The sequence below is a fragment of the Musa acuminata genome, chromosome BXJ3-1 (genome assembly GCF_036884655.1).
Source record: "Musa acuminata AAA Group cultivar baxijiao chromosome BXJ3-1, Cavendish_Baxijiao_AAA, whole genome shotgun sequence".
NCBI classification, from domain to species: Eukaryota; Viridiplantae; Streptophyta; class Magnoliopsida; order Zingiberales; family Musaceae; genus Musa; species Musa acuminata.
The window spans coordinates 11,277,027-11,304,566 of record NC_088349.1 but is presented as its reverse complement, the minus strand read 5'-3'; the positions used below and the strand labels follow the sequence as shown (position 1 = coordinate 11,304,566).

The 27,540-nt window shown below is 38.7% G+C and overlaps 3 protein-coding genes and 1 long non-coding RNA gene across 4 annotated transcripts; 2 read left to right on the top strand and 2 right to left on the bottom strand.

Moving 5' to 3' along the window:
• Nucleotides 1-669: 669 nt before the first annotated feature.
• On the bottom strand, nucleotides 670-2,617 carry LOC135628400 (probable serine/threonine-protein kinase WNK11). The gene is made up of 4 exons (XM_065135026.1): nucleotides 2,459-2,617; nucleotides 2,142-2,277; nucleotides 1,515-2,046; nucleotides 670-1,305 (listed from the first exon to the last, which is right to left on the bottom strand). The coding sequence occupies exons 3-4, from the start codon at nucleotides 2,016-2,018 to the stop codon at nucleotides 808-810; spliced, it is 1,002 nt and encodes a 333-aa protein (XP_064991098.1). The 5' UTR covers nucleotides 2,019-2,046; nucleotides 2,142-2,277; nucleotides 2,459-2,617; the 3' UTR covers nucleotides 670-807.
• A 2,532-nt stretch (nucleotides 2,618-5,149) lies between these two features.
• Nucleotides 5,150-13,067, bottom strand: LOC135629739 (probable LL-diaminopimelate aminotransferase, chloroplastic). Its single transcript, XM_065137615.1, has 10 exons — nucleotides 12,852-13,067; nucleotides 12,692-12,768; nucleotides 11,086-11,153; nucleotides 9,758-9,874; nucleotides 8,819-8,881; nucleotides 7,053-7,157; nucleotides 6,778-6,828; nucleotides 6,165-6,485; nucleotides 5,744-5,950; nucleotides 5,150-5,670 (listed from the first exon to the last, which is right to left on the bottom strand). Exons 1-10 carry the CDS (start codon nucleotides 12,938-12,940, stop codon nucleotides 5,377-5,379), a joined length of 1,392 nt encoding a protein of 463 aa, XP_064993687.1. The 5' UTR covers nucleotides 12,941-13,067; the 3' UTR covers nucleotides 5,150-5,376.
• Nucleotides 13,068-13,345: 278 nt separating this feature from the next.
• Nucleotides 13,346-14,533, top strand: LOC135628446 (uncharacterized). The gene is made up of 2 exons (XR_010492858.1): nucleotides 13,346-13,483; nucleotides 13,912-14,533. It is a non-coding gene; the product is annotated as an uncharacterized LOC135628446 (long non-coding RNA).
• A 5,486-nt stretch (nucleotides 14,534-20,019) lies between these two features.
• Nucleotides 20,020-26,793, top strand: LOC135629161 (probable histidine kinase 5). Its single transcript, XM_065136350.1, is given in 11 exon segments — nucleotides 20,020-20,100; nucleotides 20,628-20,670; nucleotides 21,565-21,830; nucleotides 23,065-23,200; nucleotides 23,203-23,230; nucleotides 23,329-23,541; nucleotides 23,622-23,808; nucleotides 23,985-24,036; nucleotides 24,127-24,356; nucleotides 24,465-24,563; nucleotides 25,578-26,793. Coding segments are annotated over 11 exon segments (1,944 nt in total). The 3' UTR covers nucleotides 26,187-26,793.
• Nucleotides 26,794-27,540: the final 747 nt, after the last annotated feature.

The window sequence follows — 27,540 nt, the reverse complement described above, 5'->3', positions numbered from 1 at the left end:
CTCACAACATCTGATCTTTTAGCGTAATACTTGATTCTTTCGACACGATGATCTAACTTATAGCACAAAGTTCAATCTTTTGCCTGTCGAATAATCCTTCAACTCGACTATCAATGTCTTCTATTTCAAAAATTTGTCCTTGATAGTTCGAGTCCTAAATCGATATATTTTCTGTATCATTTATCTAAAAAATATATTAGTCCATAAACTCATCAATTAATTTTATTATCAAAATCTAAAATCTAAAATTCAATAGTAAGTAACTTAGGCCTAAGCTTATGTGATAGAAACGTGCAAATGTTCATCTCGGAGAGAGCAACGGGTCGGGCTGATCACGACTCGGATGGCATCAAATTAAGCCACACTATTTTTTGTTTTTCTTGAATTTTGGGGGTGATGGGATGGTTTTACATGCGTTCTATATGCAAAATGTGTTTCAAATTATAGTCATGCATTTATTTTTCTTTTCCTTCTGTACTATTTTTTTACTTAAAATAATAATAATCTATGACGGGATATCCATATGGTATGGCTTCCTTGAAAAAGGGATTCCAAACAAATAAAACACTGGCATCATCTTCTTGGCTGTAGTTACTGTGGAGTCCATCGTCATAATTATGGATCAGATCAGCTTTTTGAGGTTATCGGGTTCTCAAACATAACAGCCCGAACCGAAAGCAAAGATGAAATGTCTATGGAAGTTACAAATCCAAACATCATATTTGGCTGGGAAACATTAACAGAAATCTAACAAAGGAGGTGCGATGCCAAGAATATATTGCGATGTACACTTGACCATTTACCGATTCAATCAATCCGGAGGCGAGAGATTGCGGCACTGCCGGCGTCGGGTGAGGCAGGAACCGGCGCCCTGTTGCGGGGATCGGTGGCAGTGGCCGCAGAAGGAGGCCGAGCCAGAGGTGGATGGGGTGCAGAGCCATCGTCGTCGATGCCGTGAAAGAAGGGGTCCGTGAGGAGCTCGGAGGCGGAGGGCCGAGCCCGGGGCCTCGCGAGGCAGCGCTCGATGAAGGCCCTGACCTCGGGGTCCTTGACCTTGGCCATGGCCGCCGGCCTCACCCCGGCCGTCACCTTCCGGTAGATCTTGGCCACGCTGTCGCACTCGCTGTAGGGGATCTCGAGCGTCACCATCTCCAGCACGCACATGCCGAACGAGTATATGTCCACCTGCTCTGTGTACTCCTCCTCGTATAGCTCCGGTGCCATGAACTCCGGTGTCCCCAGTATCGAGTGGGCTGCATGGCTCTTCCCCACGATCGCTGCTAGCCCCAGATCCCCTATCTTTACCTTCATGAGAACAAGAAAATAACCAAAATAAAGATCCAGAATATGGAAGAAAGAAGGTGCTTGTGCAAAGCTGCTTCCTTCTGATATTAGAAGAGAGCGTCGAAGGTCATTAAATCCCCTCAAACGAAAGATGCAGCCAAACGTTTCCAGAGACATAATCGTTGGGTTCTCATTTGCTACGAGCAAAGGGCTGGCCTTTGACGCCGTACCTGGCCGATGTTGCCATTGATGAAGACGTTGGAGCAGTTGAGGTCGCGGTGGATGATGCAGGGATCGTGGGTGTGGAGGTACTCGAGGCCCATCAGTATCTGGCGAGACCACTTCTTCAGGGCCTTGAGCGAGACGTGGCGGTGCCGCTTCCGGTACACCCGGAGGTTGCCGGAGGTGCAGACCTCGGTGATGAAATTGAGCGTGCTGCCATCGTCGTCCGTCCACACGTTGTAGAGCGCGATGATGTTCTCGTGGCGCAGCGTCTTCAACAGCCGCACCTCTGCGAACAGCCGGTCCAGCATCGGCCGGTCGTCGCTGAAGCTCCTCAGCCGGACCTGGTTCCACGCCACCTCGATCCCCTCCTCCTGGTCGAACCCTCGGTACACCCGCTTCACGGCGCCGGCGCCCAAGAGATCGTCGTACCGCCCGTACCGCCCCGTGGGATCGATCTCGACGAATGGCTCCGCATCTATATCCGCCGGATCTGGCTTCACGCACGGCATCTTCGATCAAAGGCCCTAACTATTTGAACTGAGAGACCAAAAACCCCTCCATCAGATTTCTCGATAACCCCAGTCCTCTCCGCACGCGATCAACATGAAACCAAAAGGGTCGAACAGCCGTACCTTGGCACGACGGAGGACTCGAACCGGCACGGAGATCAGATGAAGACCAAGAGGAAACAGATCACGAGGAAATACGAAGTTCTCGACTCTTTCAGATACAGATTCGTCGAAGCCATAGAATATCCAATCACGAGAGCTACAGAAACATCAAGAAGAACACAAAGTACTTGACATCAATAACATGATCACGGCTACCGAACTGAAATCTAGAGCGGTCCAAGAACTGGTTCAGAAAGCTATAAAGCCCTAGAATCTAATCCGAAACGGGTACAGAACACGAAGAAGTCAGGGAAAGGTGACGGAATTCGCATCGGTACCTTTCGGTGTGAATCAAGAGCGGTGAGGCGGCGGAGAGAGGCGAGCGCGTGGAACCGCGGAGGAAGAGGCGGAGCAGAGAACGGCCACATGAAGGGAAGGGAGAAGGGTCGGAAAGGCAGAGGTGCCATTTATAGAGGAAGGAGCGAGGTGTTGGGATACCGACTGCGGTCGGTTGCGTAAGTGAGTTAAGAGGGCAGCCACAAGAATCATATTCCAATTCCACCCACAGCTGTCCAACTCACGCCTCAATGTTCACGCTCGCGATCGATCTCTCCGTGCAGGGGATCCGACCGCTTGGTCTCGTATTCACAGGGTTGCGTCGTCGGTGGGGGGATTAGTTTGAGACACTCGGGCCCGCACCCAAGAGGTTCTCCACTGGGAGTGCATGACCCAAAAGACGCCACCTCGTGCGGTACGACTAAGTCGCGCAGCGCCAGCGGTGGTAGATGTGCGGGGCCACGTCTCCTGCGGTCGCTTAATTCAGGGCTCGACCGGCGAGAGCAAACATTTACCCGCGCCGGTTTCCCGTCTCATCTACCGGCCCTTTTATTTATGATACCGGAGGGTCCCACGTGGGACCCGGGAAGGAATGGGCCGTTTCTTTCAGGACTGGACCGCGGGGTCGGGTTCGTTGTGCGGGACCCACGTCGACGTTTTCTTATCGAGGTGTAATGGTGGTTGGGTGGAATCGGGGGATTTGGAGATCGCGAGGGTTAGCGTTCGGACAGGAGGCGTCCGATCGAGATCGGACGAACGAGGTTTCAGGACATGTCGCATAATTAACTAAAATAAAAACGTAATTTATTATATGAGCTCGAATCCAATATTCGTCAGTCAAAAAACGTATATCGTAATGGACTATTGACTGACTACACCACAAAATGAAAGTCAAAATGACAGCGTTTGAAGTGGTCAGGATTTGGTAAGAGACTTCGCAGTCTCAGTAGCCTGAGAAGAATCACATGTAAAGTTGAGCATTGACCGAAGTTGCTGCAGATGAACACTCTCTTGGACAACTGAAGATCCAATTGACTCGATCTGGGCACGCTTTTCTTTTTCTTTTCGAGCTCCAACTCACATGAAACATCACATAAGATACGAGCAGATAGATTGCAGTGAAGGGAAGGGGAAGAAGAAGAAGAAGAAGAAGAAGAAGGCACCTCCGAATGCATGGCTCCTTTCACTTTCCTTTAAAGCTTCCATTAATTGCAGGACCAACTGGGGGCTGCTTGTGCAAGGTGTAGTTCAGATATGATGCAGCTTTTGAGCTGGTCCAGCTGGGGAAGGCAGCTCTGCCTCTCGAAGAAGATCTTTACCTGAGACAGAATCCAAAGAAAAGGGAAGGAAAATTGACTGAGTCTCCAACCTTTTACCACCACGAAAGGTGGAGGAAGCCGTCGAATGGACTCATTCTTCCTGATGCCTACGCCAGCCTTTTTGCTCGGATATGACAGATCTAACTTTTTCACCTCCGTGAAAGCTTCGGCCAGTCGAGAGAAGAAGAGTCATCGTTATTGATGTGTGTGGGATGAGCAAGTTATGGGTCTGAAATATCCCAATTGAATTCTGGAAGAATCACATAAAGTTGAACGATAATTACGTAATAGAAAGTCTTAAGGTCAGTTCGTCAGTCTGTAAAATTAAATTCTCATGTACGAGTGATCATGCGACGACGAAACTCCATTCGATCTGGTATATATAGTATACGTCGAGATTCTTGTATGCTGTCTAAGACAGGAACGATATGATTGCGCGAATAAATCCTAGCCCTGCAGGTAGTGTGCAGTATCGGACGAAAGTATCATCACTCCACTCCATGTTGATCATCGTGAAAGCTTCAGCCAGTTAAACAAAGAATCATTCTTTTTTATGCGAGTGGGAAGGGAGCAAGTTAAATGAATCTGAAATCTGCGAATGGAATAGTAGAAACGTGGAGAGTGGTGGAAGAAATCATCACACGGAAGGAAGGTGGGGTGGCAAAGTCAAACACTCATCTTCTAAGTCACAGAAGACTGGCCGGCCGGTTAGAAGAGATTGCTTCGATTCTTAAAATGCTCACTTTAAGCTTTGTTTATCTTCCATGATAAAATATCTTCTGAAGGTTATTATTATTATTATTGTTATTGTTGTTGGATCGGAATACCCCTATAGAGTTTATTATTATTATTATTGTTATTATTGTTGGATTGGAATACCCTTATAGGAAGAGTTTGATTTAATCTCGACTCTTCATTAGAATTAATTGTGATATAGAATATTATTATCAACAATCAAATTATTACCGTTCGAATTAGTTAACATTTTAAAAAAATTATCGAATAAAAATTAAAATTCTTAACATAAAAGTAAATGAAATTCACGTTTTAAATGTTGAACTTTCAATTATTAAGAACATTAGATACCTATCGATAAGATATAATCATTGGATTCATTTTAGCCCTGTAATTATTTGTTCATAATATATATTTTATTAAAAGTGACGAAGAGAAGATTTTATTGTTATCAGAATCCCAACTAAATTAGCAATCTGTGATGTTAAGTCCTTCCCAACTTAATGTTTAATATTACCAAAACCATTGCAATCGATTCAAACATACCATAATTTATCAAAATGTATATCGGAACACAACATTTTGGCAGACAATCCATGGATTATATATCGAACTAATCAACTGACTTCGCTTTAAAAGTGAGTGAAATACTTGAGAAAATTGCATTTTTGTTCCATTCGCAACAACAAACAGAAACGTGACAGTCTTGCATGACAACAATTCCGCTGTTGATGAACTCCACAGAGATAACCAAAAGGTGGAGAAATTTTCATTGAACTGTCTTATTCACCGAAAGCTAATAGCAGAAGATTGCGCTGTCTCAAAATTGAGATGAATATTTGGGCAGTCTTTGACAGCAATCTCGATCACTTGTAAAGCTGCTTTATTCTTTTGGCTGCCTCCAAAATGTTTGCTCTGTGACCGAAGGCGCTGACCCGGATAAAGCCCTCGCCTCCAGGTCCAAACCCACTTCCTGGGGTGGTAACGACATGCGCCTTCTCGAGAATCTCAGCGAATACGTCCCACGAGCTTCGACCTGGAAACTGTACCCAGACATATGGTGCATTTTTTCCACCATATACATTGAAGCCAAGTGAGCTAAATGTATCAACGATTATCTCGGTATTCTCTTTGTAGAAGTTGATAGTTTCGGTCATGGCCTGCAAAATAATAAATACTCTGAAGCGCATGCATCAACTATGATAAAAGTAGCTCAACATGCACAGAACTGACCTTCAATCCCTCGGGAGAAAGACAAGCTAGACCTCCAGCTTGAGCGATGTTCGACGCACCATTAAAGCATGTACACACAATACGGTTGAAATCCTTGGCAACAGGGAAACCATCAGCAAAAAGTAGTTCTTTTGGGACCACAGTCCAGCCAAGGCGAACACCAGTGAACCCAGCATATTTAGAAAAGGACGATATTTCAATAGCCACCTACAAAATAGGAACCCATTTGTCATTACATGTCAAATATTTAGTGATCATCAAGAGAAAGCAGTTGCCATTCAAACTGAAGGTTGAAGGTGACATATAAATGTGATACCATTTTTTCCCAATTGAACATATAGATAATACTTGCCCTTTTCAGAAAGCAAGGTTGTCATGTGCCTGGAAAACCTGTCCAAAAACAATTTGGGAAGGAACTCACCTCTTTTGCTCCAGGAATCTCAAAGATAGTACGTGGACTGTCATCTGAAATGTACATGGCATAAGCAGAATCATAAACTATGATTGACCCATTATTCTTTGCAAACTGCACTAGATGGGTAAGTTGCTCTCTTGTTGCTGCTGAACCAGTTGGGTTGTTTGGTGAACAGAAGAAGATGACATCAGCTTGTGAGATGGTTGATAAATCAGGGAAAAAGTCATTCTCAGGTACACATCTCATGTATTCGATGTCTCCATATTTCTCAATATCCTTCTGGAATAAGCCAGTTTGCCCCGTAATAACACTTGAATCAACATATGCCTGCAAATAGTAGTTCATCAGTAGACACAGTTCATAGCAACTTCAAAGATTAATTCCCAAACAAATGAACATCCATATTAAGTTTTCAAACATTGCCATTGGCATAATGCTATCCATCGAACAAAAATGCCCCAAGTTCAAATAATACATGAAGTCGGAAATATTGGTACTCCAAAAAATAATGAAAAATATATACAATGTCAATTATATACAGAATTGCAGAAGTAGTCTTCTATAATATAATAGAGAATAGAAAAGCAAAGTGACCAAAGTGTACATAGTGTAGACTTACAGGGTATGAAGGATCTTGAACAGCCATTTTCACTTCAGATCCAAAAAGAAGCTGCCACAATTATAAAGATGGTAAGACATCTTTTGTGCAGGTTAGCCAGTTAACCAGTTATCAACATGAGGAAACATGTTCATAAACAATAAAATCATAGTAAGTAGCAACTGGCCAACATTTTTATGGTCCCAAGTGAAAATCTTGGCAAAAATTTAGTAGAAAAAGACACTAAAATTTAGTAAAAAAGACAATGTGAAAGCACAAATTTTGAACAGAACAACCTGAAGGCGAGAGATATCACATTTTGCACCATCTGAGACAAATATATCAGATTCTTCGATACCAAGATCTTTGTAGTATGTTGAGGCTATGGTAGCCCTTAGTTTCTGCAGAAGAGTTCAAAGAGGGCTTGTCACAATCAGATTAAATTATAATCGTGATGCATATTGATATGCGTTACAAAAGAATGTACATTGACCATAAAATCACTACACTAACATGCTGAAGTCAATAAAGATTAACATGCACTGTGCAGTTAAGTATAACCCAAGTATAATGATTGGGCCCCCTATAATCACAAATTGTTAAAGAAAATCCTGATGAAAACTAAAAACAAAATTAAAAAAGAGAGCAACAGGGATTATAGACAATCAAATATGTTTTTTCAATTTCTTCTAAGGATCTTATGCTGTATAGTCTTATGGATGATGAAAGAAACATGTTAAATAAAGTAAAAAATACTGAGTCTAAATGTAAAATGGCATGCATATTGAATTAAAAATGTTCGAATCTCTTAGCATCTTTTATTGTTCAAGCCTTCTAGGAGAAAGTCTAACTTGTTCATATAAGGTACTAATGTAGCCTTCAGTGGGGGGAAAAGGAGGTTTTGGCAGCATGTGACTGCATGCCAGTCTACAAGATTACTCCATGTGTACCAAATACTAATATTAACCAACATATAAAAAACTGTCCCATTGCAGAATCAACATAACAATGGCACTGTACCTGCTAATGTGCCTCCACCCAACATCTTAGCAGGTTACAATCAAAGCTTAGTGTGCCTCCACCCAACATTTCAAAAGCACAAAGTCCCCAAGATTGAAAAACCTCCAACATCACTACCGGACATGGGTGCTTCATATTGGTGGTTGTATCCACATCAGAACGTGTAAAAGTATAATGCCTATAGGATGCTTCTCAGAAACATAAAGAATATTATCTTTAGGTATCCAAATTTTGAACAATTATTGAAAAAGATCAGTACCTTTAGGATATTTAGGGGATACTTCATGATAATTATTTGGAAAACTTTATTCTATACAAATATTGACTTTATGATTATAGAAATGGATATATCATTAGACAGGTCTTTTGTATGTTGTTTGTATAACGATTGAGGAAATTAAAGTCCTTGCTACCTTCTCTATACTCTTGACAAACTATGTTACCAATTATAACAATTTTATGATGAATAATTACTCAATATTCATCATGAATTATGACATAAGTACCTATTCTATCAATTACAGAAATTTTTAAACATTAAAATATACATTTCTAGCAATCATATGCTTTTACTTTTAAGCTTTGATATATCGACATTTTTGTATCATGTGATATTGATAGCCTAATCCATAGCCCTGCTTTATAGCTATAACATATCTACCCATCTATTCTAAGCATGTACAAGAGAATAAAAGAAATAGTGTTGGGTATGAATTTATTATATTTTATTGATCCTTTCCGTATGCAAGAAGCAACTTTGGTTTGCACGAAAATTTTTGAAAACTAAGAAATGAGCCATAGTGAACCCAAAATGAAAACATTGAAATAAGTAATTAATGGCCACCACATTTATCGATCTATTCTAAGATAACATGTACAAGAGAATAAAAAGAAACAGAGTTATACACATATATTACAAATTTTCATCCTCTCCATATGCAGAAAACAACTTTAGTTTGCATGAAACAATTCCTTAACCAGAATAAAAATAAGACATATTCAAACCCTAAAAAACATAACTCTGCAAAAAGTAATTAGTCACCTTGTCCCCTTGTTCAGCTCCATAACCACTATATCCCTCAACGGTTGAAAGAAAATGTGCCCTCTGCATAGCAATAATACATAAGAGTTACTATTCTTACATGCAGAAAAAGAAAATTCTATAAATAATTCAAAGTTCAAGTAGTCATGAACAGTACACGAAAACAATGTAATATTACAATACAGCAAACTGCAAACATGTTAGACTAGAAAAAAAAAATCCCTCTAGAAACTTCTGTGACAAATGGAGACCACTGAAATGATTTTCATAACAAAGAAAATCAGCCTTTACATAAAAATTTAGAAAATCAGAAGACAATTTACTAGCTGAATTTCCCACCCTTATAATATCATGAGATACTCTTTAATGACATGCCATTTGACAGCTTAAGAAAAATTTTGCAATATATACAACTCTTTTTCATCTGTTTCTTGTTGTTAAACATGAAGCTTAAAAATAATTACTTGTATTACTTTCCGAATAAGTCTTGGCATTTCTGCAAGTTACTGGCAGATGCAAAGAATCAAATTTTAAGATCAGAAAATGACTAGCATCAAGTATTTCATTTGAAATTTTTTAGATACTTAGAACAAATGTGTTAAATTAATAAAAAAATTTCAGAAAGAGTATCATAAAATTTTAAAAATGAAAGATTTACAATCATAAATGAAAATGATGAGTGGGCAGTAGTTAATTTCGGGTCAGACTGGATGGATCTGCTGCCTCTGAGTAATGGTTACATATATTTATGGTACGAGCTTATAATTTTTCTTACTATAAGTTATTATGTAGAGTCACTCTTCATAATAAAAGGTGTCAAACTCAAGGTTTACAAACACACCAGCATTATACATGTGAGACGATGGAAGTATACCACCATCTAATTCAAAGCACATACTTGTGTGACAACATAAGTTATTAGATATATTGAAAAATTACCATGGCCATGGAAGAAGTTATGACTTCTGGAATGGGTTCTGTAGTGTCACCAATGCCAAGACTTATTACTTGTACATCAGGGTACTTCAACATGTGTGCTGACCTTCTTCTAGTGATCTAGCTTCAATCAAACATGGACAAAATATAAATAATATTCAGACCCAGCAAAAAGTGAGAAAAAAGTACTCAATTGAACATATGAAACCTAGAAACTTGATACAAATTTGGGTATGAATATCATGCAACCAAGTCAAGAACTGAATGGAACAATATACTGCAGCATAAATGTGAAGCAAAAAATGAATAGGCATTAACATTCAAAAAGTGCAAGTTATGTCAGTCTCCAAGTCATGATTATAGCAAGTTAAATGCCATAGATACACTAGTTAAATGCTATCACCAACAATACTCTCCCTCATGACCACATGCCAAGCACAAGCAAATTTTTATGACTAATGATATTTGGTCCAAGAAGTAGGGTAGCATAGTCAACCAGCACATGTGATGCATGCAATTATGTATCATGCATACATCCGTTGTCAGAGAATATATCTTAATACATAGTATATGTTACACTGTTACTTGGTATTAAGCACTGAAGAAAATATAGTTCCACATAGTAAACAAATATATTTTAGAACTAGAAGCCCAATTAAGGTTTCAATAACAATCACCATGGTCCAAACAGCCAACTTGTACATTCCAAGTCTCGGTGTGTAACGTAAATGGTAACAACTTAAGCAGGGAGCCTAGATGAGTGAGCAGGTTCTAAACAGTGCATTTTTATGTAAATTGCTAACCTGGATAAAAGTTCCTTGAAATATATTGATATTTCTAAGTAAGTGCACACATCTGGGTACAGAATCAAACTGACCAAATCATTAATCTGTAGTTGGAGAGCAACGTTTATAAAATAAGTTACAGCCCATGCATATACTGGGCCTTCCAAATTAATAAAAGGAAGAAATGAAGGATCAACTCCATCTACAGCCAATCAGTATGGTTAAAAGAAGCCACTTTGGCGCCCAGGCACTGCCTAGGTTCTTAACCTGGACCCTAATACCTAGGCCTAACCACTTTTTCACTTCATCTTAGTATAAGCCTATAAGCAAGGATCTAAGATTCCTCAAAAAAAATTTGACATATGAAACAATGGATAAACTGTGCATTGAATGTGAATTATCCTTCTAGTCATAAATTGATTTCTAAATGGATAATTTGTTAAATTAACAACATATAAGAACGGTCTGACTTCTCGAAATAAACGATATTCCAGCAAATGACAGAAAACTTTTCAAAAAAGGCAATAACGAAATAATACTACTCACCTCTGGGAACAGATAACCTGCTTGAAGCTTAGCCATATTTGCATTTCTTGTCACCTTTGTCTTGTAAGCTTCAGAACAGTTGATATGTTTCAGTTTGCTGAACAGTTTAAATAATAATTATTCTGCAAACATTTAGGAGACTATGATTTTTCTTAATTACAACATCTTCCTGAAAAATGTTTCCCTTTCAGAGGCTTACAAATATGAGCATTTACAATCAATCAGTGGAATGGCAGATGCAATAAAAAAAAAAATCCAACAACAGTTGAAAACATATACATTTTTCTGTTGGACAGCATACAAAGAGTGATCAGTGTATGACAAATAAAAGTGAAATCTGCTAAGCCTGTATCCAATCTATACATGTTCCTACCAAGAAAACCAGAAAGTTCCTACGTACCACTATATGTTACTATCAAGTAATAGTATAAAAGAATTTTATCTGCTAAAGAATCACTGCTTTTGAGAGATAAGAACTTATTTTTGAAACTAATCCTCCAAAACAAATGCTTAGTTGACACTATTGTATTGACTGTTTCTGAAAGAAAGGACATGAAAACAAATGATTGCATGTTCAATCCTAAACTCATGGTAAGCACTTAACACTCAACTACATGAAGGTGAATAGCATGCAGCAGCTGGCAATGGGTAAGTTGCAACAGCTGGCAATGTGTCCATCCTGAAGCATGCATCGGCTGGTGACAAAGTTTAGAATTCTTAATCTTCTTTAGTTCCTGTTCCCTTCCCTCTTTTCTCCTCCATTTCATCCTTCTCTCTTCTTCTCTCAGTGGCCAATGACAGCATCCAGAATCCTCTTTGTTCCCTTTTTTTCTTATTCTCCTCTCTTCTCCTCCTTTCTTCTTCCTTTCCTCTTCTGTCTCCTCATTTTCTCCTCTCTTCTATTATACAGGACTAAGCCTGTTGTCCAAAACCTAGAAGTAGAAATACAGAAGACAGCATTGTTACTTTCTCCCTTATTATGTTTGTTAACTTCTATACTCTCATGTCTCAATAATATTTTCTTTCTCTTCTGCTCTTCTTCTTTATCAAATTTTAAAGTACACATATTACGCCCTCTTAGAAACTTTGACATCGATGGAAAAAGAAGATGCTCCTTATACATGTTCTGCCTAATCCTGTACCAAATTCTTGGTCAGAAAGCAGTGAACAAAGCAAAGGATTTATCATAAATTAGAACTCTAAACTATGTTATTCATATAAAAGATCTCCTAATTACCAATTAAGATAACTATTTTACAGTATCTGCACAATTTTCATTTTTAATAAATCCTGAACATTGTTCCCAGAAACCCTAACCAAAAAAATCGATCAACGGTCATTTGGTTGAGATTTTAGACTTTTAAATCACAAGGGGGAACGAAATTGCTCCTCAGCAGTTCAAGATTTGCAGAATGTAAACGACACTCTCAACAACAAGAACGCTAACAGTATTTGCAACGCAAGTCAACTCTTCAGACACGAAACGAGTAAGCCATTACTGACAAACCAATTATCCATTTATCAAGAATCGATTCAGCGCCTGTAAGAAGCCCACAAGGATCACCAACCATGCAAAAAGCTAATTTGCAAGATAGTTTAAGGTTACCAGTCTGCTCAGCAGAAGGAGACGATATGCACTTGCAAACGCCATGTTTTCTGCCCGGAAGAGACACTTGCCACAACCTGCGATCAAATTATACACCAAGATAAGACGGAATTGAACAACGCGAGATGAAAACAAAAGAAACAGATCGAGCAATACTCACCTGCTGTTCTTGTTGTTGGATGGGAGACGGCCTAAGAAGGCGGAGGTGCTCGACGAGATAGCCGCCGGGATCTGCAGCGACGACGCCATTCCCTTGCGATCGTGAACAACGGCAACGAAGACGACGACAAAGTTTGACCGCTATCCCCCAAACCCTAAAGCGCCGCGCTCACTGCGTTTAAGCAAGCGGAGGCCCGACTCCCACAAGTGTGAGATCTGAATTCCAATCAGCCGTTCCTATGAATGCAGGCTACACTGATGAAAAGTGATGTGGCAGCTCACTAGGGTTTCAATAAGTGGGGCCCCGCAAATAATAACGTCATTGCCTTTGACGCACAGTCACAAGTTTGAGATCTGGGTTCGAATTAGCTGTCCTTATAAAACCAGGCTACAGTGAAGAAAACTGATGTGGCAGATCACTAAGGTTTCAAAGGGCGGGACCCACAGAAAATGGACCCCTCTCTCTCTCCCTCTCTATTGCGCGCTTCATAATGGTCGGAAGGCCCCCGATTCATCGTCTTTTCTTGTCCCGCTCGTCGGCGCTTGTGAGCTCGACCGCTTGTTGATGGTCTCCGATGTCCAGACTCCGCTGCGCTCTCCAAAGCGACCCTTCCTCTCTTTCCTGCTTGCGAGGTTGGTTCTTGATAGTTAGTGTTTAGAAGTCCTCCATCCTTTTGTCCCTCCCATCTCTTGGTTCTTGTCCCTCGCATACTGATTTCTTGGTTCAGTTTCGGACATCGTATTTCCGACTCATTGACTCGATCGTCGCAAAATTTGTTTCTTTTTTTTTCTCTCCTTGTTGTTCTTTTACCTTTTACTTTACATTAGGGTTCTGAAATCTATAAAGAATATGCAATTTAGACACAACTTTTAGCAAGATTGGATTTTTCGCCATTTGTTGGAAAAAGATAAGATCATGGAAGGTATCGTTCCTTTTCGTGTCTTCGTGCGTAAACCCTCTGTGAATCGTTTCAGTCCTGCTGCTTAACTTATTTGTTAGCTTCAACAATATAGCGATGTAGTATGTGCTGATCATGCACTTAATAACGTCACTGGTGAAGGTTCGGAAGGCAAACTGAAGGAATTGAATTGGGCAACTCTTCCGTCGCGAACTTCGCCATCACCAACCACCGCTCGGCGTCGGAGGTTGAAGGGGCTGCAGAATCCCCATCTCTAGGCTCCATCGACTCCTACAGCATCACCTGACGCAAGAGCGAGATCTGATATCCCATCGAGACAAATCGTTCTGATAGCATCACAGGAAATAAAGTAGAGAATGAAGTCTCAATTGCAGGTCATTTGCAGGTTTCCCAGCACAAGTAGATTATCATTCCATCAAGTTGCTCGGGGCAGTTGAGATTGTCTTTGAGAAACTGAAGCTTATGCTGGTTGAGCATTCAGAGGAGCTTAAGATTGCATTAAACCATGCAGGCTTTATTGAATCTTTTTTGTAGCCTGAGTCCAATTATAATAGACTTAGATTGGCCACTTGCATACTAAAACAGAGGTTGCTTGTAGAATTGTCTCAAAGTCATCTTCTTTGATAAATCTGTACATGAAGTATTCTAGCATCAGCCTTTGAAGAGATGAACAGAGGATAGCTTTACTTTTATTTGTATTATCCCCTTGAGCTCCAATCATGTGTTTATTTGAAGTGACAGCAAATAATGTTGTTGACCATTACTAAGGGTGGAAGGTCTGTGTTTGCATGGCTTTCCTGTGTCAAGAAACTAGCACTGTGATTGATTCATACAATCTTTTGTTTACTGTAATCTTCATCTGGTTCTCTAGAAAGTGAATGTTATTGACATGATGATCCACACATTTGATCATGATCCCAATTCCATCAACATAGCAATGAGTTTATTGTTGATTCTGAACCTTTGTTCATCATGAAACCTTGTCCAGTGGCACCTTGAAATAGACCATAATGATGGTGATGGCTACAGCTTGGTTGTGCAAGTCCAACCCAAGGGGGAACCAAAATGGCCAGTGCACCATTATCTCAACCTCAGCTGCGTTAGCTCTTCTTCATCATTGAACTCTTAAGCTCCCTTTCAAATCAGTTGATGGGGGTCATCATTTGCCCCTTCCCTGGAAGTGGGGAGATGGACCTACTGCTAAAGTTTGATGCACACACCATCTCATAGTTTCTTTCTTGTTATCCCTGGCTTCTCCATTTGGGGCTTTCTCTGTCTCTCTTTGTAAGCAAAATGATGACTTCCTAAACCAAATTCTAGGTTTAGATGTTCTCTTCCTTGGGGTCTCTGCTCAAGGAACACAAGGTCAAAGTCAACCATCAAATGTTGGTGGCCCAAGGAAGTGTCACAGGAGGTGATTAATGCTTCTCACCTGCACAAGCCATTTAGACACTGAGTCAGACATCATTGTGGTGGCTAGAATGCTTAAAAGCCAGTTGTAATGGATTAAGCTTGTAGGTTTTTACTACTCCTACTTATGGTAGTCATTGTTTTGGCTTTTGGGACTCGTGGATCAACAGCAAGCCATGATTGGAGTCTTAGAAATGTCCAAAATGAGTTCTGGGAAGAAAAAACCTCAATGCCAAAAAAAGTGCTGCCATTTATTGAGTCAAACTCATAATGTAGTAAGTTCATTTCAAATCTTCCTTGTGTGTGTGGAGAAATTGTTGTGAACAACCAGAAGAACTAATCTCCAGGGAAGCAACAAGAAGAGGCACAGTTCATGTAGTAAGTCTTTTGGCATTTTCCTCTGGCTCTTTCACAAGCTCCAACATGAATGTTCAAAGAAATAGCAGAAGATTTTACAGCTAGAATATCTGAACATTTTGCCACCTACACCCAGTCAGATGTATTTAATGAAAGAATTATGTAAGATAATGAGGGTGTGTTTTGGTTATGGAACACCTCAAACTTCTGGCAGTTGCTTGACAGCATTGAATCATCACCAGTTTGTAGTGCATTCATCCACAAGCATTTTTAAGCAATGTTATCAAAGCTATGAGAAGGAACTCCTTTTCCTCTTTGTTCTACAGGTTCACAGTGTGTTTTTGTCTACTCTAGGAATCAGTATTCTTGAACACGAATGAGAAGTTGGTCTCAGGTAGGTGCCATGGCAGGTGGACTATTCTCTTTACTAGTGCATGATGCTCTGCAAACCTAAATATGGTTTCTTTCTTCAAATCTTAAACATCCTAGTGTCTAATGTTTTTGATACATAGATTTCATACTTGGACAAACCAACCTTCTCCTTGCTTACATGCAAGGATAGCAGCTCCAACTTACTGCGTCACTGCAATCTATTTCAAATATAGATGGTTCTTTCTTTGGTTTTGCTTCTTCTTCTTTGCTTTTTGTGGCAGACTTCAAGGTACAAAAATAGACCACTTGCAGAGTTGGACAACAGGGATGTGGTTCAAGACTTCTCAGTAGACCTTCAGGATGAACTTTGTCGAGAGAGAGAGAGAGAGAGACTTACTCACCTCTCTATAGGTGTTGTAATGAGTTTAATGACTGTTATGGTGTTCTCTGAAAAGAGAAAAGAGCAGAGATGAATTTGTGTGTGCGCCCACCAACTTCTCTTCTCATCTGCTCCTTTTTCATCTTGGCCAATGTGAAGTCTCTTTCATGCCTACGAAGAACAAGAGTGTTGAAAGGGAAGAAAGAGGGTGAGAGAAAAATAATAGAAGAGGGATGTTGCATTTCTCTCTTCATTATGTCTGCTCCCTTCTCCCTCCTCCCTCCACACCATCTAAGGACATTGCAAATAGGCTTCATGTAGTTTTCATTCCTTACTTGAAAGATGTGTACATTTGCCTGCTCTCACCAGACGATGAGATACTGAAGCAGCCCCACAGCCATTAACAATTGCACATAGGAGAGAGAGAGAGCGAGAGAGGGGAAAATAACAAAAGCAGTGCAGAGAGTAGACCGAGAGAAGTCTCTTTCTTTATCTCAACCGTGAGAACTGATCAATGATTCCGGGCCACATCGAGAAAGAACCAAGTGGTTTCTCTGACATTTATCCTATTGTTGAACTTTCCTTGTAGTGGAGATTTAAGAGGTATGAGTTTGATGAGTTATAGGAGCTGTGCGGGAATAAGGGAAAGGAAACAAGCAAAGAAGGAGAAAGCAGGGCTGATGTAAAAGAAAGGAAAGCAAGGGAACCATCCTTTTACTGTCACCTCTGATGAAATCCCTCTGGCTTCTGGGATCATCCTCGAGAGGCTTCTCCAAAAGGTGTGATCTTGATGGGTTCTTGGGTTGCTGAAGAAGAGTTGGAAATATCGGGTGGCTGAAGAAGAGTTGGAGGGATAAATTCCACTTAAGCAGTTGGGTTATGTTTCAAGATCTCTTCTTTAGCCTAACGCCTGTGAGGAGAACAACAGGGAGTGGGCAGCTGAATAAGAATAAGAGGAGGAAGATCTTTCCTCGTCTCCTAGCTGATGATATATCCGGCGGATCACAGAGAAACCAACTTGGCTTGCCTCAAAAGCTCATCTTGCGGCTGTTCCTCTGGTAAAGTTGGCATCTTGGTTTGTAGGCTGTTTGGGATTTCTCCGTGGATCGAAAGCTTATTTGTGTGATGTCTCAGGTATTTCCAAAGCTTGGACGGTTTGAGTTCTCACAAGGATGTCCCAGCATTGCATCTCCTTTTCTGATGGCAGACGATGCAAGCATTGTCAAACGTGGAGAAACATGTTATTTCTGTTGGTTCTCTGTGGTCTTAGTTGCTCCATCTGGTTATTGTGGGGATTGGAGGACTATGGGGTTTTGGTGAGGATTAGGGACTTGCAGAATGAGAGAATGCAGTCACCATTTGATCGATACAACCTTAGCAAAGATCACCTTCAAGCCCTGGCTTTGCTAATCTCTTCATTACAACAGGTATTTCCCCTCTTGTCTATATCTATGTACATGTGCCTGTTAGAACTCGTAACGAAAAAAACGTTCAGAGAACAACTTATACCAAAGCATAAGTAATTTCAAAGTCCATTGATATACACCTTTGGTTTTTGCAACAACAGAACCCTTTATGTTATTAATGGGAAAATATATGGTGCATTTGTGTCACTGCCATAAATCAAACATATTTAGAATTTGTTGACTCTTTGGGTTCTTTGTTTTAAAAAATTGCAATAGCTTCTCAGTTATCTTTGAGAAGTTAGTTGCTGTATTATTAAGAGTAGCTTTCCTTGCTAGCTCCAATCACATATTAGAGCTTTTCGGTTGTGCGACAGGGAAGATTCTATGAGTGGATGAACAAGCCTGTAACTGGTGAAATACTTAGCAGTAGCCTGTTACATTCATTGTCAGAACTGCAGTCAGAAACGGATGATTCCCAAGATCAACAACATCGGAGGAGGAATAACATAGTCTTCCAGGGTCATTGTCCAACTCAAAGTGATCCTGTCCTTGTTAGGTCTGCACAGTTATCACCTAAGGGACATTATACACAAGATATTTTGCCTTCTACAATAAACAGTGATGAAATCTCTCTGAAGGTATGTAAACTTCCTTTATTGCATTTCAATGAAAGAATCAATATGTTGTGCATGACTGTTTTTTGTTTAATTGTAACACTAATATCTGAGAAGTAACAAAACAACATTAGTATCTAGTTTGTATATGTAAATTACCTCATGTTCTTATATTAACCATGTATTATATTATTCTTTTCCTGATGCAAAAGTTTCCTCGTACTAATACAATTTATATCTTTTCTTTTCTAGACTAGTATAAACATTTCTTTGAAGCATATAGAGTTGCACTAGGTAAGGTTGCTCCTCTGCGATATAGGAGATAGGGTTCGAATGATGGAAATAGTCTCTAAAAATATAGATAAGGCTGCATTGACCCTCATCATATCCCGCATTAGCGGTAACCTCATGCATTGGGCACACCCTTTTTGGTATTGCATTGCTAAATAGAGGTAAAATTGAATATAGTTGGCTTTGTTTTATCAATCTAAAATGCAAGCTACAATATTCTAATATTTGGGCCTGTCTACATGATGCTTTCCTACCACTGGGCTCTGTTTTGGATAATATCATTGGTCAAACTAAGATCAGTCATTCTCTTTTTATTAATTCTAATAAAATTTTCTTAAGATTCCATTTACATCTCCTCACATCATTATCCTTGTAGACTCACCTTGTCTACTTGAAGTGTTGGACATGTCCATACCATACCAACTTATTTTCTTTCAGTTTTTATTTTGTAGCTACACTTAATTGTTCACATATGTAAACATCTTGTGTTCTATCTTTTCTAGTAATCCTATGTCCATCTCAACATCCTCATCTCAGCAACTAACTTATTACACATGTTGGGTTTCATTGTCGTTCCAGCTTTGTTCATGGATGTCACTTTTGTAGTTGTACTTACGTATGCTTTTGCTTTTTAACATGTTCTCAATACCTTTTATATGTATCTAATATTTGTTAGATAACATTTAAACAGTTAATATGTTTGTGTTGACAATGAGAAATCTGATTGGAACTAGAAGAACTTGAGCAATTGCTCTTTTGTTTACTTGTTTTCTCTATGATGCTAAATCTAAAAGTTTTCGTGGCATCATCCAAAACAGTTCACTTTCCATAGTGTAATAATTATAATATTTTTGATAGCTTGAGAATCTTGAGTGTTGCATATTTCAGCTGATTTTTCAAGTTGGGCAAAAATTTTTAAAAAAATTCCTCACTATATCTGTTTGGGTATTAACTATTCTGTCCATTATTTAAGTTATGAGGATCATATTTAAACAAAAAATTAAACCATCACACCCTGTTTTCTGCTTTGAGTTTGTGAAGCACTAGCTCATGTGTTTTGTATATTTGACATTCTTTAGAAATTAGCTATCCATATACTTTATATTTATGTCAATCCAACATTTACTAATTGCATATCCATATACCACTCATGTAGAACCTGGAAACTACATCACACAAGAGGGAATCAGTAAAAACCATACAAGAGCATCACAAAGTGTTGTCGAAGATACCGTTTAACATACATTGTCTCGTAGTCGGACTAGTAGTGATTTTTATAGGATTTGCTGTTGGCAAATTCTCAAATCCCCCAGATCAGTTTCAGCATCAGAAGCATTACAAACCACAAAATTCTAAGTATAGTGGAAAATGGAGTAAGAAGTTCCTATTTCTAGGAATCTTTCTTGGTCTCTTAGTGGCCATGTGGATATTTGTAAGCATGAATGTAGATATTACTGAAAGGAGAAAGGACACTCTCGTTAACATGTGTGATGAGAGCAAGGTATGCAATTTCGAATAGTATTGTCCGGTACACCAATATGCGGACTGCCTACTACCGGACGGAACGTGCAACAGTGCTACAGCAAGAGGAAGAAATATTTAAAACTGCTCGGTAACAGTGATACAGTGCTCCAACGGTCAAATTGACCGTTGGAGCCCTTTCTCATAGTATTTAAACCCTTCTTCTCTCCTATTTCACTCTATTACATTCTCATACTCTCTTAAACTATCTTAAACTTTTTTTTTCTCACATTTATGCTCTCCTAAACTCTACAAAACAATGATTGTGAATTGAATCGAGACTAATTTGGGAAAGATTAAGAGGAAAAACTTTCTAATCAACAGGTATGTTTACATAAGGACAATCCATAATGGACTGAAATACGAACCTTGCATACGATATTCTTCAAAGCTCGAAAAAAATATGTGATACTATTCTTACCTAATTTACATTGATTTTGCTAAACTTATGCTATTACTATATTTATTTCTAACTTAAAAACTCTATCCTAACTTTTTTTTTTTCAGGTATTTTTAGAGAGTTTTACACCTAAATTAGGTGTACCGCTCGGTACATCCTAGCGTACCGCTCGGTACATGGTATTGTACCATACCGAACCAACCTCGAAACATCGGTACAGTACGGTATTGCATACCTTGGATGAGAGAACTCGAATACTGCAGGATCAATTCAATGTGAGCATGAATCATGTACATGCATTAGCCATTCTAGTCTTGACTTTTCATCATGGGAAGCAACATTCTGTTATTGATCAGGTACTTATTCTGTTGACATATTCCATATTTCATTTTGAATTTTCTACAATGATTGTGAGATTAGCTAAATAGTGATCTTTTTTAGTTATCTGTTGCTTTTGTTTCGGGATCATGTGAGCTAGTTTCTGAGAATAGTTTAAGATTTCTAGAATAAATTCCTTTATCTGATATGTGCCATTACTTTGAAAATCCTTTATTAGTATTTATGAAAATTTTCTTTCATTTTATTTTGAACCTTCATTTCACTAATGCATATTAGTCTATGAGCACAACCATCAAATCGATACAAGCTCATGTTTTGATGGTTGCTGCATATATGAGCTAAAAGTTACCATTGCCAGCTTTCATACAAAAGAAATCTAGATTTATCAAAAATATTCTGAGGAGATGTAGGTAGAAGAAAAGTTTGTGCTGGTACACACTACTTTACTTCTTATGAAGATGCATAATATAAAGAACCTTTTTTTCGGAAGACGTACATCTCTTATAGACAAAACTAGGAAGTCATATAGAGTACCATAAATAGGTCTACATTATTTGACTTGGAAACCAGAGAGTTGAAAGTTGAGAAAAATCTCCACAAGTAGCCTTATACTATTTCACTTGGAAACTAGAGATTTATAGTTGAGAAAAATCGAAAATTTAATTTATTAACTTTTAAAGTCTTTCTGGCAAAAAATATTTGCAGAGTACACAGCAAGGACAGCATTTGAAAGGCCACTGATGAGCAGGGTTGCCTATGCTTTGAGAGTATTACATACAGAGAGGGGGAGGTTCAAGCAGCAGCATGCATGGCAAATAAAGAAGATGGAGACTGAGTTCCAGTCCCTAGTTAAAGATGACTACAATCCTGAGAAACTTGATCCCTCACCTGTTCAAGATGAATATGCACCTGTTATATTCTCACAGGAAACTGTATCCCACATTGTATCTATTGATATGATGTCCGGCAAGGTGACTACATATGCTTATTGTCTTTCCATAATAACAAGTATCTAGATTCGTGATGACTCACAGATCTAGGATTTCCATTTTTCCAAATGAGATAATTTGTTTCCTGAACATAGTGGTAAGATTATGAATACATAATTAACTGTTTTATAAATGTGATTTTACCTTCATGCCAGAAGACATGTAGATTCTCTTTTGGCAAGCTTTAAAAACGTAGATCTGGATGTTTCATGCGAGAACAATCTGGTTAAGTTCTTTATGCCTCTACTGTAGCAGCAAGCAGAAAATGCTAATCAGATAAATCAGATATTGGATGTCTAAAGTAATGTCAAACTCAACTTTCACAATATGCAAGCCACATTTTATCATTCCTATATGGTAATTCTTGTGGTGGAAGCCAATGGAAAGAACAGTTTTCCAAGTTACCCTTGGATACTTGTTCCAATTTCTGTTCATAATTAGAGAGTTGAAACCTTAATAGGATTTTACTGCATTGACTTTGTAATGATTCACTAGTACTGTTTTTCTCGAGTTTTCTTATTTTTCACTACTCTCTTCAAAAACAACGAGGTCAGGGACTAGAAACTCCTGGAGGGTTGAACGTTTGCCAATAACATTCCAGATACATGTGATACCCTCAAGTGCATGAAAGCATTAAAGTGAATTTGGATCGTTTGATAGATTTGAGGACTGTCTGGGTTATTTCATATGTGTTTCTGCTTCAGAAGTGCATTGATTAAGAGAATAGCAAATGAACCACAAGCTTGCATGAGTTCGTGTTATCCAGTGGCGGATAAATTAATTCGAAACTGATTGGCATGTTATATATCTGGCCAGATTGAAGTAGGAATTTTAGTAGGCAGAGGTGTCTAGATTTGTTGGAATGGATAAGCAAAAAAAAAACAAAGGTGTAAAGAAGCTAAACATGAGGGACTATCTGTAAGATTTGCATGCCCTTTCTCATGAGGGAGTATCTGTAAGATTTACATGTCTTTTCATCATATGGAAGCAGCTACTTTTGGCGACAGAGAGCCAAAAATCCGAAATGGCTTCATCCATTACATTATTGAATATCATCTGTGCAGTTTCTAATACAAGCTCATTTGTTTTACTTGTTTATAAGAATATTTTTTTACATGCATATTATGCAACAACTTGTAATAGTGAAAATTATTGATGCAATCATAAAGGATGATGCAATCTTCAAGCTAATCTTTTCATTTAATATTGCTCTCAGGAAGACCGTGAGAATATACTGCGAGCAAGGGCTGTTGGGAAGGGGGTCTTAACTTCTTGTAATCTTTTGAAGTCCAATCACCTTGGTGTGGTGCTCACATTTGCAGTGTACAAAACTAACCTGCCTCTGAATGCTGACCACAAGAGCGCATTGAAACTACTGTAGGGTAAGCACTATCTGCTATTTGCTTTTGAATAGTTGCAAAAAGCCAAATTGTTTTAGTTTCTCTCCTATTTAACTTTTTGCAATTATTATCTTCAACAGATACCTTGGTGCATCATTTGATGTCCCATCTTTGGTGGAAAAACTTCTTCAGCAACTTGCCAGCAAACAAACCATCATTGTTAATTTGTATGACACAACAAATGTTTCTGCACCTATTAGGATGTATGGTCCTGACACTGCTGCTTCTGGAGAGATGCATATTAGTTACGTTGATTTTGGGGATCCAACCCGGAAGCATGAAATGCATTGCAGGTATCCATCTTAATATAAAAGCCTACATATGATATCGAAATTTGATTCTTCCTTATCTGCAGTTAGTTTTCTGGATCCAGATTCAAGCACAAGCCTCCACTACCTTGGTCAGCAATAACCATGTCAGTAGGGGTTGCAGTAATTGTTCTTCTAGTTGGGCATATATTTCATGCAGCTTTAAACCGCATTGAGGAGGTAGAAGATGATTATTGTCAAATGAGAGAGCTGAAAGTCCAAGCAGAATCTGCTGATGTTGCAAAATCTCAGGTTATTCATTCTCTCTCATCTTATACGAATTAAAATTGTATATGACTTGCATGCTGTCTTAAATTGCACTCTTAACAATTTTTTTGTGGAGTTTGGAGAATTGCACTTATTCTTATTGTTATATGAACCTTTTGTTTTTAACTCGTAAATTGATGTGTCATTTCTGTTGGTTATAGTTTCTGGCAACAGTTTCCCATGAAATCAGGACTCAGATGAATGGTGTCTTAGGTTTGTGACATTTAGATCATACTGGTCTCTAGAGTTGGCTTTTTATCATCCGTGAGAAATTTTATAATGAAGATGTTTCTACCAATTCAGGTATGTTGCAGATGCTGATGGACACAGATCTTGATGCAACCCAACAAGATTTTGCAATCACTGCTCAATCAAGTGGAAAGGCTCTGATAGCTCTAATAAATGAGGTTCTTGATCAGGCTAAGATGGAATCTGGCAGACTTGAACTAGAGGCTGTTCCTTTTGATCTTCGTGATGTTCTGGACAATGTGCTGTCTCTTTTTTTAGATAAATCACAAGCCAAAGGCATAGAGGTAAAAATCTGAATTAGAATGATTTGATTGACTTCAAGTACTTCTCCACCACATTGTCACTTTTGATCTTTTTTTCCTCTGGCGATAATTTTCCTTTCTGGAAAACAGATGGCAGTGTATGTATCTGAACGAGTTCCAGAGATTCTACTTGGAGACCCTGGAAGGCTCAGGCAGATCATCACAAATCTTGTTGGAAACTCAGTGAAGGTTAATTGCTCATCCAATTTCTTGATCATACAAGTAGCACATTAGAGCTTGGTACTTGCTGGTTTTTTGTAGGTGTGAGAATCAAGAATATGTTTTAGCATAATTAAATATCCATGTTTGTGTTTCCTTCCAACAATATTTTTAGTAAAAATGTATAGCCATCTTGATGGTAATTCTGGTCTTCTATAGTCTATACAACCTCAGATTCTTTAAAAGGTTAATATTTCCATCTCTACCACCAGCTGATTTAGCTCAAACTTGATTTAGTTGTCTGGTACTCCTATGGTGAAATAGACACTCTTATGAGTTTACTTGTTTAAAGTTAAATAGGCAATATTTAGCACTTCTTTTCCTGCCATTCTATCTGTTCAGGGTAAAGTTGCAGTTCTGTTCCATATCAACTCTGAGTCTGTGAATACCATTGTCGATGAACTACAACCTATATGCTATGTATTGTTCCATTATTTTGATTTTTTTTCTAAAAAATAACACTAAAGATTGTTTGGGTTCAACTAGTCTAGTTGTGTATGGTGGTTGTTTTTCTTCCCAGATTCTTCTTCATTGTATGGACACAAATTATGACATCAGACATTTATTGAGATTCCTATGTTGGCAATAGGAAAAATCTAACTTCCTAATAATCTTGAGAACAATTTGTAGTTTCTAAATTTGACTAAGACAAGGAAGTCATTTAATAAATCTCCAGTATCAGCTTTTTTATCAATTTCTGCTCTCAGATTCACTCCCATTATTGAGATTCTGAAGTTTATTTTGAGCCAATGCCTCAATCTAATATATTACCTTTGTTATCTATACTAGGTCAAAAGTAGATGTGAATCAGCTTTTTGAATCTGCTGTGCCTTATGTATGTGCTTATAGCAAAGACAAGATTAGTTCTTATTGGGTATTAGCTACATAATATATCAAATAATTTTATCTTTTACTAGTTACAGCCTTTGAGGATGCATGGATGTATGCATATCATAGTTAATTTGAGTTTACATAATTTTTCAGTTCACAGAAGTGGGGCATATATTTGTTTCAGTAGATTTAGTCGAAGAAGTAGAGAGAGAGAAAGATGTGTTGTGTGAGACTTTGAGTGGGTTCAAAGTAGCAGACAAACAAAAAGTCTGGGAGAATTTCACAATGTTCAAATCTTCGACTGAAGGTAATGGCGCAATCAACTTGATGGTGACTGTTGAAGACACTGGTGTCGGAATACCTCAAGATGCTCAGAACCGTATTTTTACTCCATTTATGCAAGCTGATGGTTCTACTTCACGGACATATGGTGGGACAGGAATAGGCCTAAGCATTAGCAAATGCTTAGTTGACCTTATGGGAGGAGAGATAGGACTTGTAAGTAAGCCAGGGATTGGCAGTACATTTTCTTTCACTGCTGTGATCAAGGAAGGATGCAGAAATTCAGGTGATGCAAAGAGGCATCATTCTGACCCAGCTTTATCAGATTTCCAAGGTATGAGAGGACTGGTAGCTGATGGGAGATGTATTCGTGCTAGAATCATCAAGTATCATTTGCGAAGATTGGGGATTCATGTTGATGTTGTAAGCAACCAAGACTCTGCACTTGGTACCATATTGGATGCGTGCAATACCAGGTAATTGCTATACTTAAAGATACTAACGATGCCCATTAGAGTCCATAAATTTAGCTAAATTTCTCCTGTCTACTCACCAGTTATATTCTCTCGCATAATTGGTACGATTTCCCTTGTATCTTCAGCCTCCCACACGTTTCCAAGAATATAAATATATTCTTGATACTTTGATAGTGGATTTAGTATTCAAATTTTCTTGGGCTGTTGCATTATTCAGCTTTATCATGATGAAGAAGATAATCCTATTACAGACATGGTACTTTTCATGTTTGTCATGTGCTTGTTATCCTTCATTCTCTCTTGTTTTTTCTCAAGGGACTTCCCACTAAACTTTCCATTACTACATTCAGGGTGTTGAAGTACAATAAGAACTAACGTATTTTTCAAGTAGAAGAAGGCCCAACAGGATGCATAACAACGTACATATTATGAATCTATTATGATAGCTCAAATTTAGCATGGGACGCCTTGATGTTGTAATAATATGTTTGAAGTTATCTGATAAAAAAAAACCTTGCATTACTGGTAATGCTTGTTTTTTTTTTTTTTCGCTCACTGGAAGAGAGCGTTTTGACATGGTATTTGTCGATAAAGATGCCTGAGGTGAGGGTGAGGGCATATTATTTCCTCACCTTCTTTTAGATTGCAGGAAAAATGGTGCAGCGATGCCTTTAGGAAGTCTGCCAAATATGTTTCTGGTAGTAACTTCCCAAAGCCCCACCGAGGTTCATGAACTGAAGTCAGCAGGATATGTTGATAGTATACTGAAACCACTGTGCCCAGGTATTATTGCTGCTTGTCTGTGGAAAGCACTAGGCATGGAGCACAAGAGGCAGCAATTCAAAGGCCAATCAATGCCACTTCAAAGTCTTCTCAGTGGAAAAAACATCCTAGTTGTTGATGACAATGCAATCAACTGTAAAGTCGCTGCTGCTGTTTTAGAGAAATATGGCGCTACAGTTACAAGTGCAGACAGTGGGAAGGAGGCTATTAAAATGCTACAACCTCCACACAATTTTGATGCTTGCTTTATGGATGTTAAAATGCCAGAAATGGATGGGTATTTTTCATTGCCTTTCGTATTGTCAATAAGATGGTTGTCTTTTCTGTTTTGGCTATTTAAGTTTGCTATGTTTCATGAAGTGCACTGAATCCATGACCACACCTCATATAAGGTTTTTTGAATCCCTATTTTCTTCTCTATTTAGAATCATTGCATAGAGCATCATTCACCAAAGACCATTCTGTTTTGACAAACTTATTCTTACACCTTAGAATTTTGTGTCTATAAGCTAGGACTAGTTTCAATCTGAGAGGATAAGTGGTGTTGACCACTATTTCAAGGCCTTGGCAAAATT